Here is a 15,467-nt window from a genome sequence, read left to right as displayed (position 1 = left end):
TGTTGTGCCTCAGCCTCCAGTGGTATGTATCTCCATCTGCCTCTGCCTCCTAAGTGCAGGGATTGAAGGCATGCGCCATCACTAAGGTCTAGCTTGCAGTTTGTTCTTTTTTTTTTTTTTTTTTTTGGATTTTTCGAGACAGGGTTTCTCCGTAGCTTTTGGTTCCTGTCCTGGAACTAGCTCTTGTAGACCAGGCTGGTCTCGAACTCACAGAGATCCGCCTGCCTCTGCCTCCCGAGTGCTGGGATTAAAGGTGTGCGCCCGGCTCTTGCAGTTTGTTCTTAACTAATATGTTATGTGGCACACAACTGTGTAATGCTTTAAAGAGTTGACAAGTGAAAGTTAAGTCTTCTTCCCAAGCCAGTTCACATTCTTGTAGGCTGTATAAGAATATACGGGGCTGGAGAGATGGCTCAGAGGTAAGAGCATTGCCTGCTCTTCCAAAGGTCCTGAGTTCAGTTCCCAGCAACCACATGGTGGCTCACAACCATCTGTAATGGGGTCTGGTGCCCTCTTCTGGCCTGCAGGCATACACACAGACAGAATATTGTATACATAATAAATAAATATTAAAAAAAGAATATAATATACTCCTTCAGTCTATAAGCATATATATGACCTTTCAAACTCCTTTATTTATAATTTTAATAATTTTTAGGGGCAGTCTGGCTAATGTAGCTCAGGCTGGCTCAGAATTTAACTTGTTAGGACAAATTGGCCTCAGTCTTGTGATCTTCCCATGTAAGTATTCTAAGAGTTGGTCTTATAGGAGTGTGTTGTAATCTTGGCCTCATACTCTTTTTTTTTTTTTTTTTTTTTTTTTTTTTTGGTTTTTTGAGACAGGGTTTCTCTGTAGCTTTGGTGCCTGTCCCGGAACTAGCTCTTGTAGACCAGGCTGGCCTCAAACTCCCAGAGATCCGCCTGCCTCTGCCTCCCGAGTGCTGGGATTAAAGGCGTGTGCCACCACCGCCTGGCAAGCCTCATACTCTTAAAACACAAATAATAACAATCTTGAAGGTTTTTGTTTTTGTTTTTGTTTTTTTTTTTTGTGTGTGTGTGTGTTTTGAGACAGAGCCATTTCTGTAGTCAGGCCGGCTTTGAACTTAACTATGTATTTCCAGCTGGCTTCAAACTCACTGTGATCCTCCTGCCTCATCCTTCTGGTGCTTTCCTGTCCCTTGTTTGCCATTGAGCTAAGAACCAGCTTGGAATTTTTCCCTTTTAAAGGATGAATAATGTTCCATTGTGTATATATAAGTAATTTTATTTTTCATCTATTTATGTTTTTTATCTGTTTTGTTTATTATTTTATCTATTTCATCGTTTATGGACACGGGTACTTTAACTCTTGGCCAGTGTGACTAAATGTTGTTATGAGGTTTGATGCACTAATATTCCTTTGAGATTCTTTCAGTTATTTTAAATGACCATGAACTTGTAATCTTGTCTCCTTAGCTTACTGAATATATTGAATTAGAAATGCATACCACTGTGCCTGCCTGTATTTTTAATTTTTTGAAGGCAAAATAAAAATTTAAACATCTTTATATTCCAAAGTATAGCTTTTCTTCTAATCCCTTGGAGTGTTTTTTTTGGAGTGGTCTGGCTGAGTGAAAGGTGGTACGGTCACATAAACCGTAATTCTGGCATCATACCGACATCAGCTTTAATCATAGCTATGGAGGAACTCAGCCATAGATAGAATATATGTCCTCTCAGAGATTTAGTTTCATCCTTGTCAAAAAGAGAATCAGGAACTGTAGTTTCATTATATTGTCTTTCTGAAATAGTCAGTAATGTTCATGGCAACAATTGAGACATTGTTAAAATTCATCTGTCACTACCACCTTTCTGATTATATTCATTTGTCTAAATAAAGTCTTATTTGCTGATGACTGACTTATTACCAGCTAATATCATCTGTTCTTTTTTATTGTAGACATCCCAGAGGAGGAAGCCAGATATTGGACCTACAAATTGGAGCAAATCAATGCCTTGACAGATGATAATGAGGTAGGAACTGCTTTATTTGAAATATTGAAATATGGGGAAAATCTCTCATCCATTATAGATTTTCCAGGGAGGGGCCAAGAGCATATTGTGTGAGGCATTACAGTTGTGGTAAGAGAATCTAATCCATGGCTTTACATTTCCAGACACATGCTTTACCAGTGAACTACAACCCACTCCGTAATAATGAAGCTGTCATTATTATGATTTTTAGTTTCTTTTTGAGACAGGGTCTTGCTGTATAGCCTTGACTGGTCTTGAACTTGATATCCTACTGCCACAGCTTCCTGAGGGCTGAAAGTACTGGCATGCACACTGTGCCCGCTATCATGAATGAGGGCAGGAGAAAATCTGAAATTTAAGTAGAAAGCTCCGTCTCCTACTTTTCCTATTTCTCCTAGTGCTGCTCAGATGGTAGTGTTAGTCTGACTCTGGGCTGTTGAGGAAGGAGCTGATAGCAGCCCCTCTTATGTTATGTAGAGGAGTAAAAGGTATTTCTTCTGTTTCTGCTCATATTATTATGGATATTAATTTATCATTATCCTGAATCACGTGTACTTTTTAGCACTGTTTAAACCATTGCTTTGCTTGGTCCTGTTGTCAAGACTTATCTCCAGCTCTGAGTCTGTTGTATAAAGAGAAGACAGTCACCTCCATCTGGGGCATCAGGAATGGGAGAGTGCTTTTGTTATTGGCAGTGTAAAGAGATTTACTTTGAAATATGTTAGCTATTAGAAACACAAATTGCCAGATATGGCATTCTTTAATTCCAGCACTCAGGAAGCAGAGCTGACAGATCTCTCTTGAGTTCAAGGCCAGCCTGGTCTACAAAGCAAGTTCCAGGACAGCCAAAGCTGTTAATAGAGAAGCCCTATCTTTAAAAACAAAAACAAAACAAACAAAAGAAACAAGTAGTTATGAGATAGCATTTGAGTGCTATTTTAGGAGAAATGTGGAAGAAGGCAACCTATGAGAAACACCTGAGGATCAGGGTCCAGATGAGGAGCTCAGGTCCAGAGTCTGGATCCGTGACCTTTAGTAGTAGTTGCGCAGCAAAGCCTCCTCTCTCTCTGTCTCTCTCTGTCTGTCTCTCTCTGTCTCTGTCTCTCTCTGTCTCTCTCTCTCTGTCTGTCTCTCTCTCTGTCTGTCTCTGTCTGTCTGTCTCTGTCTCTCTCTCTCTGTCTCTCTCTCTTTTTTGTGACAGAGTCTTTCTGTATTACCCAAAAAGGCATTGAGCTCATCACATAGCCCAGACTGGCCTTGATTTCATGGTGAGTCTCCTGCCTTAGCCTCTTGGTGTTGATATTTCATGTCTGTACCATCATGCTTGTCCCTGTGAATCTTTTGTTTCTGTTCACTTTCTAGGGAACAGAAGGACTACATTTACACCTTTATTTTCTGTTCTGCTGCCTTGTTCTTTAACACCTTTATTGAGTCATAATTCATACCTATCATGCAGTCACCTGTTAAATATACAATTCAGTGTCTTTTAGAATATTTGCTGCGTTGTCTGTGCATATATCCCTACAATCACTTTTGAACATTTTCATTACAATATAACATAATCTTGTGCCCTTAACCATCTTTATTTGATTCTTCTCCCTCGTCAGCCATAGGCAATCACTAAATTCTGTTTTTCTATATAGCATATTCTGGACATTTCACATAAATGGAATTATGCAGGATTCTTTGTGACCATCTTCTTTCAGCTATCATGTTTTCAAGATTTTATTGTTGTGGAATGTATCATTCCTTCTTTTTACTCCTAAATAATACTTTATTATGTGGATCTTAAGAATTTTGGTTTTGAATCAGGGTCTCTGTAGTGCTGGCTGTTTGGGAACTCACTGTGTAGATGTCATTAATAAGAGGCCTTACCATCATGATCTACTTATGTCTGAAAGGCTCCTCTTCTGATTTTTTTTCTAATGTCGAATTCAAATTTATTTAGTCTGATTTCATCCCCTAATAATCAATAGTATGTTTTAAAACAAATTCTTGATACTTATGTATATGGATATTTTTCTGCATGTATAGTGGTGTATGTGGAAGTCAGAAGAGAGCACTGATGTTCTGGAACTGGAATTAAATAGTTGGGAGTCACCCTATGGGATGCTGGAAATCAAATCTGGGTTCTCAGAAGAGCAGTAAGTGCTCTAAACCACTAAGTTATCTCTTCAACTCCTGAGGAATAATGGAGTAAATAAATAAAATAAAATTTGTAATAAGTCATCACTATTATTAGTACTTTGATATCTATTTTTAAAGTACTTACTTTACTCAACAAATATTCTCAAGTTTAATGATTCTTAGCTAGATTTTGCATTTTTTTTTTTTTTGAGACAGTGGTATCTCACTACATAGCTCTGACTATCCTAGAGTTTGAGGCTGGCCTCAAACTTAGAGATCTGCCTTTGCTGGGATTAAAGGAGTGTGCCAACATTGCCCTGTCGGGCTAGATTTTGCATCTTTAAATATTATTTTATTCTCTTTCCAAACTTTAAATCTTTGTACATTTGAATTTTATACATATATTTTTATTTAGCAGACTTAATTTTTTTTAAATATTTATTTATTATGTGTACAATATTCTGTCTGTGTGTATGTCTGCAGGCCAGACCTCACTACAGATGGTTGTGAGCCACCATGTGGTTGCCGGGAATTGAACTCAGGACCTTTGGAAGAGCAGGCGGTGCTCTTAACCTCTGAGCCATCTCTCCAGCCCCCGCAGATTTAATTTTTAAAAAGTAGCTATGACTTACAGAAAATTGAGCAGATGGTTCAGTTATCTCTTCTCTCCCACCCCTACCCTGTAGTTTTTTTCTATTATCAACATCTTTCATTAGTGAGGTACACATGTTACATTTGGTGAACACATATTAGCATATTATTATTAACTAAGGATTTTATTATTATAACTTTTATAGTACACTGAAGAAATAAAGCTTGACTATTTTTATTCTAAGGAAGTTATAATTTTTTGAGGAGATAGATCTGTTATCCTAAAGAAAGTATGTCTAACCTGCAGCCTACAAACACATGTGTCCCAGCGTAGCTTTGAATGAGGTCCAGCATTTGTAGATGACAGCAGCATGTCATTGTCAAAAGTTAAATACCCCTGTGTGTCCAAAAAGAAAAGGATAGAGGAGGAGAAGAAAGGAAAACTGGTATTGATAGTTGAAATATATATTTACATATGACTTAATACATCCTTGTGTATGCTTCAGATATCTTACCTGGGCATAGTAGAATAGACCTGTAATTCCAGTACTTTGGAGATAGACACGAGAAGATCTAGAGCTTTGTAGCTTTGGAGCCTGTCATGGAACTCCCTCTATAGACCAGGCTGGCCTTGAACTCACAGAGATCCACCTGCATCTGCCTCCCAAGTGCTGGGATTAAAGACGTGTGCCACTACCGCCCAGCAACAATAAGGGTCTTAAGCATCTGAATTTTGTTGTATGTTGTGGGTATTGTCTTGGAATGTTGACCTAACAAGGCTAGCCAAAGGATACAACAATTATATTTTTATTTATTATAAGGGGAAAACTCACAAAACAGGAAATGAGAAATCCAAGCACAGCAGTGTCCTGCAGGAATGGCGCAGAGAGATAGCACCAGGTTTTTCCTCGGGTCCCAGAAAACTATGTCTTACCTGGGCTCTACCTCTTAAAGATAATTGGCTAACAAGGTCTTCCCCATCATTGGAACCACTGTCGGAACTACTGTCCAGTGGATAGAGTGGAAATAAGTATTGTCTCTTTCTCAACATTGAGCTTTTGTTTGTTTGAGACAGGATCTCACTTTGTGGTTCTAGCTGACCTTCAATTTAAAGAGATCTTTCTGCCTCAGCATCCCAAGTGCTGGGATTACTGAACCACTGTATCTGGCTTTTCATTAGTGTCTTAGTTACTGTTCTATTGCTGTGAGGAGACACCATGACCAAGGATTTAATTGGATGCTTACTTACAGTTTTATAGGGTTAGTCCATGCTCATTCTGTTGGGGAGTGTGGTGGATGACAGGCAGGCATGGCACTGGAGCAGTAGCTGAGAGTATTATGCCCAAAGTCCAGATCCCTGAATTACCACCACAAGACCAGATCCAATGCAAAAACAAAGAGTCTTTATTGCAAGTTAACTTAGATCTCTCCGTCTGTCCAGAGCTGCTGCAGCAGCAGTGGTGATGACAGCAATAGCAGCAACAGGAGCAGAGTAGGAGAGACCCCGAGTGGTGTGGGGAGGGGATTTTTATAGAGGAGAGGGCTTAGGGAATTTCAAGCCTACAGGAATGTGATTGACTGTCCCCCATGGGGTGAGAGGAATTTTCAAGTCTACAGGTTTGTGAATGGTTGCCCCCTCATGGGGTGAGGGAAATCCCAAGCCTTGGGATTGGCTGCCCCCTCAGGGCAAAGATCTAGGAAAGGTCATGGTCATCCTTAGTCTAGAGGTTACTATTTTCTTACTCAGGGATTGGTTGGTTTTGTGTCAGGGACAGAAGTGGCTCTGATTTTAGGGCCAAACTGTGTTTGTTTGTTTGTTTTTTAAAATATTTATTTATTTATTATGTATACAATATTTTGTCTGTGTGTATGCCTGCAGGCCAGAAGAGGGCACCAGACCCCTCTACAGATGGTTGTGAGCCACCATGTGGTTGCTGGGAACTGAACTCAGGACCTTTGGAAGAGCAGGCAATGCTCTTAACCTCTGAGCCATCTCTCCAGTCCCATATTTTTTTTTTTTTAATAGCTTTTAGGCTCCAATTTTAGGGCCAGGATGAATTTCTTTGACAGGCTCTGGTTCTAGGGGTAAAGTGTGTTCTTTTGGGTCTGATTTCAGACTCAGGGTATTTTTCTTTGGTTCTGGGTTCAAGGAAAATTGTTTCTTTCACTCATGCAAGTCCCAAATTCAGGGTGTGTTTCTTTCACTGGCTCTGGCCTGAGAGCCAGGGTACTCAGGGATTGTGCTAGGGCTACAGATCACAGATATGCTGGGGCCTGGATCTCTCAGAGTTTACAATTTATCTTCAAGTTGGAGGCAGAGCCAGAGAGAGATACCAAAGACACAGACAGAGACAGAGACAGACACTAACTGACCGGGCCTGGCTTGGGTTTTAAAATGTTAAAGTACACCCATAAGTGACACACCTCTGTTGTAGGAACAAGTGGGCCTGCTTTTTGTCCCAGCCACCCAGCTAGCTTACACCCGAAATAATCACACAAAAACTGTATTCATTTAAATTACTGCTTGGCCCATTATCTCTAGCTCCTTATTGGCTAACTCACATCTCGATTTATACCATTTCTAATAATCTATGTTCACCACGAGGTCGTGGCTTACTGGGAAAGATTCAGCAAGTCTGACCTGGCATCTCCATGGTGGCTCTCTCTCTGACCTTCTTCCCAGCATTCAGTTCTGCCTACTCTGCCAACTTAAGTGCTGCCCTAGCGAAAGGCCAAGGCAGTTTCTTTATTCAACCAATGAAAGCAACACATAGACAGAAGGACCTCCTACACCACACCTCCTCCAACAAGCCCACACCTCCTAATCCTTCTCAAACAGTTCTAGCAATTTTTTGCCAAGCATTCAAATATTTGATCCAATGGATGCCACCACATAAATCCTTTTTTTTTCCTTCTTACTTTGAGACAGGCTCTAGTTTGTAGCTCTGGCTGACTTAAAACTCACTAAGTAGACCAGGCTGGCCTCCAACTCACAGAAGTCTACTTCCCTCTGCCTTCCAAGTTCTGGATATGTGCTAGCTACTACATCTGGCTGTCTTTATAAGTCTTTAAATTTTACTTACTTATTTTATTACATTTACTATGTGTGCATGCATGAGTGTGTACCATGAAATATATTTGGAAGTCAGAGGGGAAGTTGCAAAAGTTGAATTTCTCCTGCTGCTGTGTACAACTGGGGGCAGGGGTTGATTTCAGATAGGCTGGACGCAGGTGCATTTACCCACGGAACCATCCTGCTAGAATATACATTTTAAATTTAATTTTAAGTTATCATACAGAATAATACATTTTAAAAAATTCTCATGTAGCCCATGCAGGCCTTGAATTAGTTGTAGTCCTCCTGCTTTAGCTTCCCAGCTTCTCCATTTCCTCTCATGATCTCCTTTCTAGTTAAACACACACACACACACACACACACACACAATTTTAAAAGTATACTGTTTTGCCATTGATTTTTGTAGACTGTATTTAGGTATGTACTACCATGCCAGGCTGTGGATAGATTTTATTTATTTACTTTTTCCATAGCTAGCCTGCTAGCATCTGGCTTATTTATTTATGTGTAGTGCTAAAGATTCAATTTGGGCCTTTGACTTGTTAAACAGGTTTTTAACCACTGAACCACATCCTTGTCTTTTTTTTTAATATTTATTTATTTATTATGTATACAATATTCTTTCTGTGTGTATGCCTGAAGGCCAGAAGAGGGCACCAGACCTCATTACAGATGGTTGTGAGCCACCATGTGGTTGCTGGGAACTGAACTCAGGACCTTTGGAAGAGCAGGCAATGCTCTTAACCGCTGAGCCATCTCTCCAGCCCCTTGTCTTTTTTTTTTTAGACTTATTTTCTTTCACATGTTTGAACATTTTGTCTGTATGTACACCATGGGCATACCTGGTACCCATGGAGGTCAGAAGAAGACATCAAATATCTGAGAACTGGAGTTGTGGATGGTTGTGAGTCACCATGTAGGTGCTAGAAATCGAACCTCTTTAGGAGCAGCAAGTACTCTTTAGTCCCCATCTGCCCTTTTTAAAACAATCTTAATTTTATTAATTTTGTTGTAGTTCCCTGGGATTTAACTTCTTTTTTGGGGCCTAAAACAAGATTGATTAAATGTAGCTTCTTGAAAGTATCTATTCTGATCTCTTACATGTTAATTCTTCTACTTTAATACTTAAATTTTGGGACTTATTTTTGTTATTCCTATGTCCTACCTGAAAAACCATCAGTATTGAAGAGATTCTGGAGAGATGGCTCATTATTAAAGCATACTGATTGTTCTTCTAGAGGACCTGGTACCCACATAGTAGGTCATAACTAGTTATAACTTCGGTTCTAGGAGATCTGATGACTTCTTATGGCCTCTGCTGGTCCCAGGCATGTATGTGGTGCATAGATACTTATAAAGGTAAAACATCACTCATGGAATAAAAAAAATCACCCATCATTATTTAGAATGGTTATAGTTAATAGTTGAGTCCTCTGTCACTTTGGAGTGAGTGTTCAGCCTTGCTGAGCAGTTTCATGGTTGTCAGCTTTACTAATGCAGTCCTATTGTGTACATTGTGCTTGACTTTTGATATCTCCTACTAGAAGTATTAATATCAATATTTTCTTATATTTGTATTATGGTTTACTGCTTGTGAAATACATTTTATACAAAAATTATTTCAGATCCAACTGCTTGAAATATCTTTTGCTACTGAATTCTCATTTATATACAAATCACCAGCTTTTGTCTGGATTATCTTAATGGACAACCCATTGTAATTCCCTAACAGTTCATCCCTGTAACAGCTGGCATAGTCATTTTATTTCAATTTTTTAATTTTATGTTTTTGTATCACTTGTGTGCCTGATGCCCAGGGAGGCAAGAAGACAATGTTGATTCCTCTGGAACTGGAGTTACAGATGGTTGTGAGCTGCCATCTGGGTTCTGGGAAACAAACCCGGGTCCTCTGGCAGATCAGCTAGTGCTCTTTACCACTGAACTATCTCTCCAGCCCTCTTATCATCTTTTAAAAGTGTAATTGTTTTAGTTACTTTTCTGTTGCTGTAATAAAACACTGTGACCAAGGTGACTTAGAGAAGAAAAAGTTCATTTGAGCTATTATTCTAGAGGATAAGGGTCCATCATGGTGTGGAGTCAGGGCAGCAGGCACAGTGACAGGAACAGCTGAGAACTCAAATCTCAAATCAGAAACAGAAAGCAAGGAACGAGTTAAGTGGGAATGACATATGACTTTTGAAAACACACCTCTGACATACTCCTTCCAGCAAGGCCACGCCTCTCATACCTACCCAGACAGTTCCACCAACTTGGAACCAAGATTTCAAATGCCCAAGTCTATAGGGACAGCTCATCCAAATCAACACAGTAACCAAATCATATTTCCCTTATATTTAAAGCTAGAGGGCCTTCCAATACACTAGCATAAACTTCAGACTCCTTACTGTGACTTAAACTCTATATTTCCAACAAGCCTTTGCAAGCAGTGGGTGCTAAGTCAATATTTACTGGATGAGTGACTCATTGGCAGGTTAGCTGTGGCTTTCCCAAGAACTTCGTAACTTGTTAATGATTGGCGAAGTTAGCATGTGAAGGTCAGATACCTTTTTCATGTAGCCCATGGTGACCTCTAACTCTTCATGTAGTTGAGGTTTCCTTGAGCTCATGATATCTTCATTCCCTCTGCTGAGTGGAGGGATTAAGCATGTACCACTTTGACTGCCTGGCCCAGATCTTTACACTTTTCCAGTCCTCCACTGTGCTCAAACTGAACTATCTGTCTAAGATGTGTACATCTGTTGGTTTATATCTTCTTGATTTCTGCCCACTCTTGAAACTTCCCCTTAATTCTGTTCTCTTTTATAGAGAATTTTCTTATGGCCTCAGTACCCTGTACATTTGTATTGTCATTGTAGTGGTTGTGGGTGGCCCTGGAGAGGCTAGAGTGGGAGGGAACTCCCAGATATATCTGAAGTCCAGCTGTATACTCTCAGATACGCAGTTTCAATATCCATAAGCATTTGCAAGGGAAGTAGCATTGTTGCCCAAGGATATGCAGACAGGCTGATAGAGGTTTTCAGTTTTATCATTTGGTTGACCACCAGCATGCACAGAACCCTTAGAAATACTCTAAGGCCAGGCCTTCTGTAGCTGCCTGGCATGCTCTTGGTCAGAATGGTCCCTCTGCTGTACTGCTTTGAGCCAGCACCATAACTGGAGATCTAGCCTAAGCCAGAATCCCACAGGGAGGATAGCAGTGGGAAATTCTGTATATTCAATAAAAAATTGACCCCAGTCAAGCACTGAATATTTTTTTTATAGGTAGCAGATATCCCCACCCCCTACTGTACTTGAAACTCTTACTATATATTTTTTTCTTCTCCTTTCTGCTTCTAGTATTCTAGTCAAGAAGAAAGCCAGCGGAAGCCATTGCCCACTGCTGCCGCCCAGTGTTGTAAGTGAGAAATTTGTCTCTGAGCTGGTTTTAATTGCAGCTGCCTGTCCTGTCTCCACAAAAGAGGCCTGTGTTGAGTTGAGGAGAGCTGAGCTGTGTAAACAGAGGCTGCTCCAGAGGTTCTGTGTCCACCCATAAATTTCGGAGGGGGACTTTTGGTTTGTGTGTATAGTAGGACAGTGCTATCTGCCCTTCACTGACTAACTCTTACTCCATGGTGCATGGTTTTACCTGCTCTGTCCTTGTTTACTCTGCTAGTATATTTTAGGGCTCAGGTTGATCTCTGTGAAAAACTCCTGCTGTTTCATGTTTCACAGTATACTTCACATGTTTCTCTTTTATGTTTCCATGTACCATGTATGTGCACTGACAATATCAGACATTAGAACTTGGGTCTACTTTATAGATATAGTCATTTGGGGTATTTAGAATAGATCTTAGTGTTAGAGGGCTTGTCTAATGGGCACAAGACCCTGGCTTGATTCCCAGTACTGAAAAAGAAAAGAGAAACAAAGAGATCATTAGGAACCCCACAAAGTTTTAAAAGACATAGACATTATTCCATTTTGTATTTCTTGTATTTAGCTTAATTTTTAGTGCATAGTAAACTTTAATAACGTTGAGTGAATTAACAAAGGAAGAGAACATGTCATTTTTTTCTGAGTTAATTTGTCCAGGTCACAGATTTTTTTCTGGGAATGAGTCATGAATTGTTAGTGTATTGCTATCTTTCTTCAAGTCCTTACAAAACTGCTTGAGAGATACTGAAGAACTACTGTAGAGTTTTAGTTTTTCTTTTCTTTTTTTTCTTTTTTTGAGTGAAAGCTCATGATTTTATTGTCTTCATAACAAGGTCAGCTTAGAACTGGATCACTTGGCCCTTTCTCTTCTTATCACCACCCAGTTCAAAATGCTTGCATCTCTTAATAGCCAGCATCCTCTTAGATCTGCAGTTGGGCTCCACACATTCCAGTCTCAGCACAATCTTCTTTGTAGTTTTCACCTTTTTGCGGAAAATAGGCGTAGTCTGCCCACCATAGCCACTCTGTTTCCTGTCATAACGCCGCTTTCCCTGGGCATACAAAGAATCTTTGCCCTTCTTGTACTGGGTCACTTTGTGGGGTTGGTGCTTGCCATATTTTTTGCAGAATGTCTGGCGGGTCTTAGGAACGTTCACCATGTTGGCGGGTGCGATATCGGCACAGAAAGAAAGAGTGAGTTTTAGTTTTTCAACCTGAGAAGTGGTGGTGGTGGTGTGTTGTAATTTGCTTTGCCCTCATTTTCCTGAATCAAATGCCAAATTGTATCACCTGCAGATTAAAATTGGCCGTGGTAGCAGTTGTCATAATAGTACTAGTAATAATAAGAACCATAGGGACACAGGTCAGTCAGCAAACCAACAAAGAGTGAAATAATAACAATAAAAACACAGAAGTAACATATGGAAAGTTAAAATACACAGATGTTCTTCTTAGAGCTTAACTATTATCTGTTCTATTGAACTTACTTACTCTTCACAATAACCCTTAAACAGATTCTACAGTTCCTTTATCTTAGATGATGAAATTGATGTACGAAGAGGTTGAACAATCTGCTGACTCTCATAGATTATTGAGTGGTGAATAAATGTCAAACTGAGGCCATCCTAGTCCATAGCACCTATCTTGAGTGACTGTTACATCACTTTCTTCTTATAGTCAGAGAAAAACCTCCATTCATAGTTTGTACATGCTTTAATACTCTTTCTTGATAAAAGTAAGACTGGTGCAGATAAGAAAATGTATTTTTTATGTGGTTTGTTGTGATCTTCTGTTGCTGCTCCTAATTAGGATCAAATATTTAGGATCATTTAAGGCTGGAAGAATCTGAATAGAAGATTAAACTGTAAGCTAGAATCTAGAAGTCTTTTTCAAAACTCATTGCAATGATTTAATTTTGATCTTTTTCTTAAACCCTTTCTCGGGATTGCTAGTCAGAAACAAATGGGATGATTACTTGTTCAAAGCTTCTTTCTTCCTGAACTCTGTGTGATGAAGTTGAAGCAGCAATGCCTTGTGGGCAGGAGGAAATGAAAAGTGATAAATAATCACAGTTTTTATTATGTTGATAATTTTGTTTGCTGTGAAACCCTGTTCCTATAGCCTCCCTGCTTCATCATTTAAAAAAAATCTTAATCTTACAGAAATGTTGCTTAAAAATTCAGTGAACAGTCTTTATTGTCCTATTTTTTTAATTTTATTGTATGTAGTAATTGAAGACCCTCAATAAGATGGCCTTTGAGCAGAAGCCAGTACAAGCTAATAATTGTTTGTAGAGAGTGTGTTCCAGTCAGAAGGCACCAGAAGCTGAAAGGACTGATGGGGTCTGGGGTCTGTCAGGAGCTTGAATGCATCTAACCTGGATGTCTTCTGTTATTATGTTCAGGAGTTCCAGACCTTTGGGCCTTAGGGGCTCCTGGTAGTCTTCATCTCTTCTACCAATGACTGAACCTTAGCAGAGGCATGTGTGCTATATCTCATGGAAGCCTAGCCTGGTTACCAGCTGCCACTGACCATTTGTGTTGTGACCTTGGACAGGGTACTTCCTTCTCTGAGCTTCCTTTAAAGTGTATCCTAGGTCATTTTGCCCTTTTGGATGCATAGCCCTATCATTCTTTGATCACTTGTGTACAATGAATGTTCTAGGATCATCTTCCTTTTCTCACCTTAGTTTTAGAAGAAGCCATCTCTCCTTGTGAAGTTTTGCTTGAGGAATGGTATTTAGATTCTAGAACTAGTTCTAGGTCATTGCGAGGACTGCTATTGTTTCTTAGCTCTCTGAATGGATAGAGCTAGGAAACACACACACACACGTTCATCTGGTATCACCTATTAACTTCCTTGTTTTTTTCTGGTTTTCATTCATATATGTTTTTCATTCATATATGTATCTTCTCTCTCAATGAGAATTCCTGTTTTTTGTTTGTTTTTGAGACAGGGTTTCTCCGAGTAACCCTGGCTATCCTGGAATTTACTCTGTAGATCAGGCTGGCCTTAGAGATCTGCTAGTGCTGGAATTAAAGGAATGCACCACCACACCCTGCTAAGAAGCTCTGTTGTTAAAAACATAAATTACTCATTCATTTCCTGTGTGCTATAATGAATACAAATAGATTTTAGAATATATTATAATTAATAACAAGCTTACCCAGTAAAGTTTAAGATCCTTTTTTTTTTTTTTTTGGTTTTTCGAGACAGGGTTTCTCTGTGGTTTTGGAGCCTGTCCTGGAACTAGCTCTTGTAGACCAGGCTGGTCTCGAACTCACAGAGATCCGCCTGCCTCTGCCTCCCGCGTGCTGGGATTAAAGGCGTGCGCCACCACCGCCCGGGTAAAGTTTAAGATTCTTAAAAGGTTTTTGTTTTGTTGGTTTTTTTTTTTTTTTTGCCGTGGGAAAGTAGGATTACAAAATCATTGTCATATCTAATAACAAAATTTCATGTTACAATGATATCTGTCCTATTTCAATTCCCCCATATTCCTAAAACATCCCCCTTTTGTCTCACTATATAACTAAGTCAGGATGCATGGTTGCATTTTTATATAGAGTGTGATAACTAACTTTTGTTTGTTTTATTTTATTTAGTGCTGGAGACAAAACCTAGGGCCTGTGCATATTAGGCAAGTGCTTCATCAATGAGTTATGTCCCTGGCCTACAATAAGGTTTAAGATAACCTTTTTGTGTATGTATTGCCTATTAGCCTGACTTTGTATTTCTATTAAAATTATTTTGCAGCCAGAGAGATGGCTCATTGGTTTAAGAGTGCTTGTTGATCTTCTAGAGGACTAGAGGTTAGGTGCCAGCACCCATGTTGGATAGATCACAACTATTAAAACTGTAGCTCTAGAAGATCCCTCTAGCTTCTGTAGGTACCTGTACTCATATGTGCATGTGTGCGTGTGTGTGTCTGTGTGTATGAGCATGTGCACACACATTTATAAAATAAATTCTTAAAAAATTATTCTCGGTCACCACTACTATTGTAAAGAGGATGCTTGTTGCTTCCCGGCTGCTCAGACTCCCAAAATAATCACACAAAAACTATATTATTTAAATCACTGCTTGGCCTATTAGCTCTAGCTTCTTATTGGCTAATTCTTATATCTTAATTTAACCAATCTCCATTAATCTGTGTATTGCCACATGGCAGTCGCTTACCGGGTAAAGTTCCTGCATCTGTCTCTGACTGGGCTACATGACTTCTCTC

General features: G+C 39.5%; 2 protein-coding genes across 4 annotated transcripts in view; one reads left to right on the top strand and one right to left on the bottom strand.

Moving 5' to 3' along the window:
- Unc13b (unc-13 homolog B) overlaps positions 1 to 15,467 on the top strand; it is a 193,328-nt gene that overhangs the window by 56,677 nt on the left and 121,184 nt on the right. For all 3 annotated transcript variants that reach the window (XM_057790263.1, XM_057790262.1, XM_057790261.1), the window contains exons 6-7: positions 1,940 to 2,013; positions 11,165 to 11,222. In XM_057790263.1, coding sequence (XP_057646246.1) covers positions 1,940 to 2,013; positions 11,165 to 11,222 — 132 coding nt within the window. The remainder of the gene's footprint in view (positions 1 to 1,939; positions 2,014 to 11,164; positions 11,223 to 15,467) is intronic.
- LOC130887742 (60S ribosomal protein L36a-like) lies at positions 12,043 to 12,402 on the bottom strand. Its single transcript, XM_057790270.1, has one exon. It carries the CDS (start codon positions 12,400 to 12,402, stop codon positions 12,082 to 12,084), a length of 321 nt encoding a protein of 106 aa, XP_057646253.1. The 3' UTR covers positions 12,043 to 12,081.

Source organism: Chionomys nivalis, chromosome 16 (assembly GCF_950005125.1).
Source record: "Chionomys nivalis chromosome 16, mChiNiv1.1, whole genome shotgun sequence".
Classification (NCBI taxonomy): Eukaryota; Metazoa; Chordata; class Mammalia; order Rodentia; family Cricetidae; genus Chionomys; species Chionomys nivalis.
The sequence above is the reverse complement of the archived record's forward strand: the minus strand, read 5'-3'. Positions and strand labels throughout refer to the sequence as shown.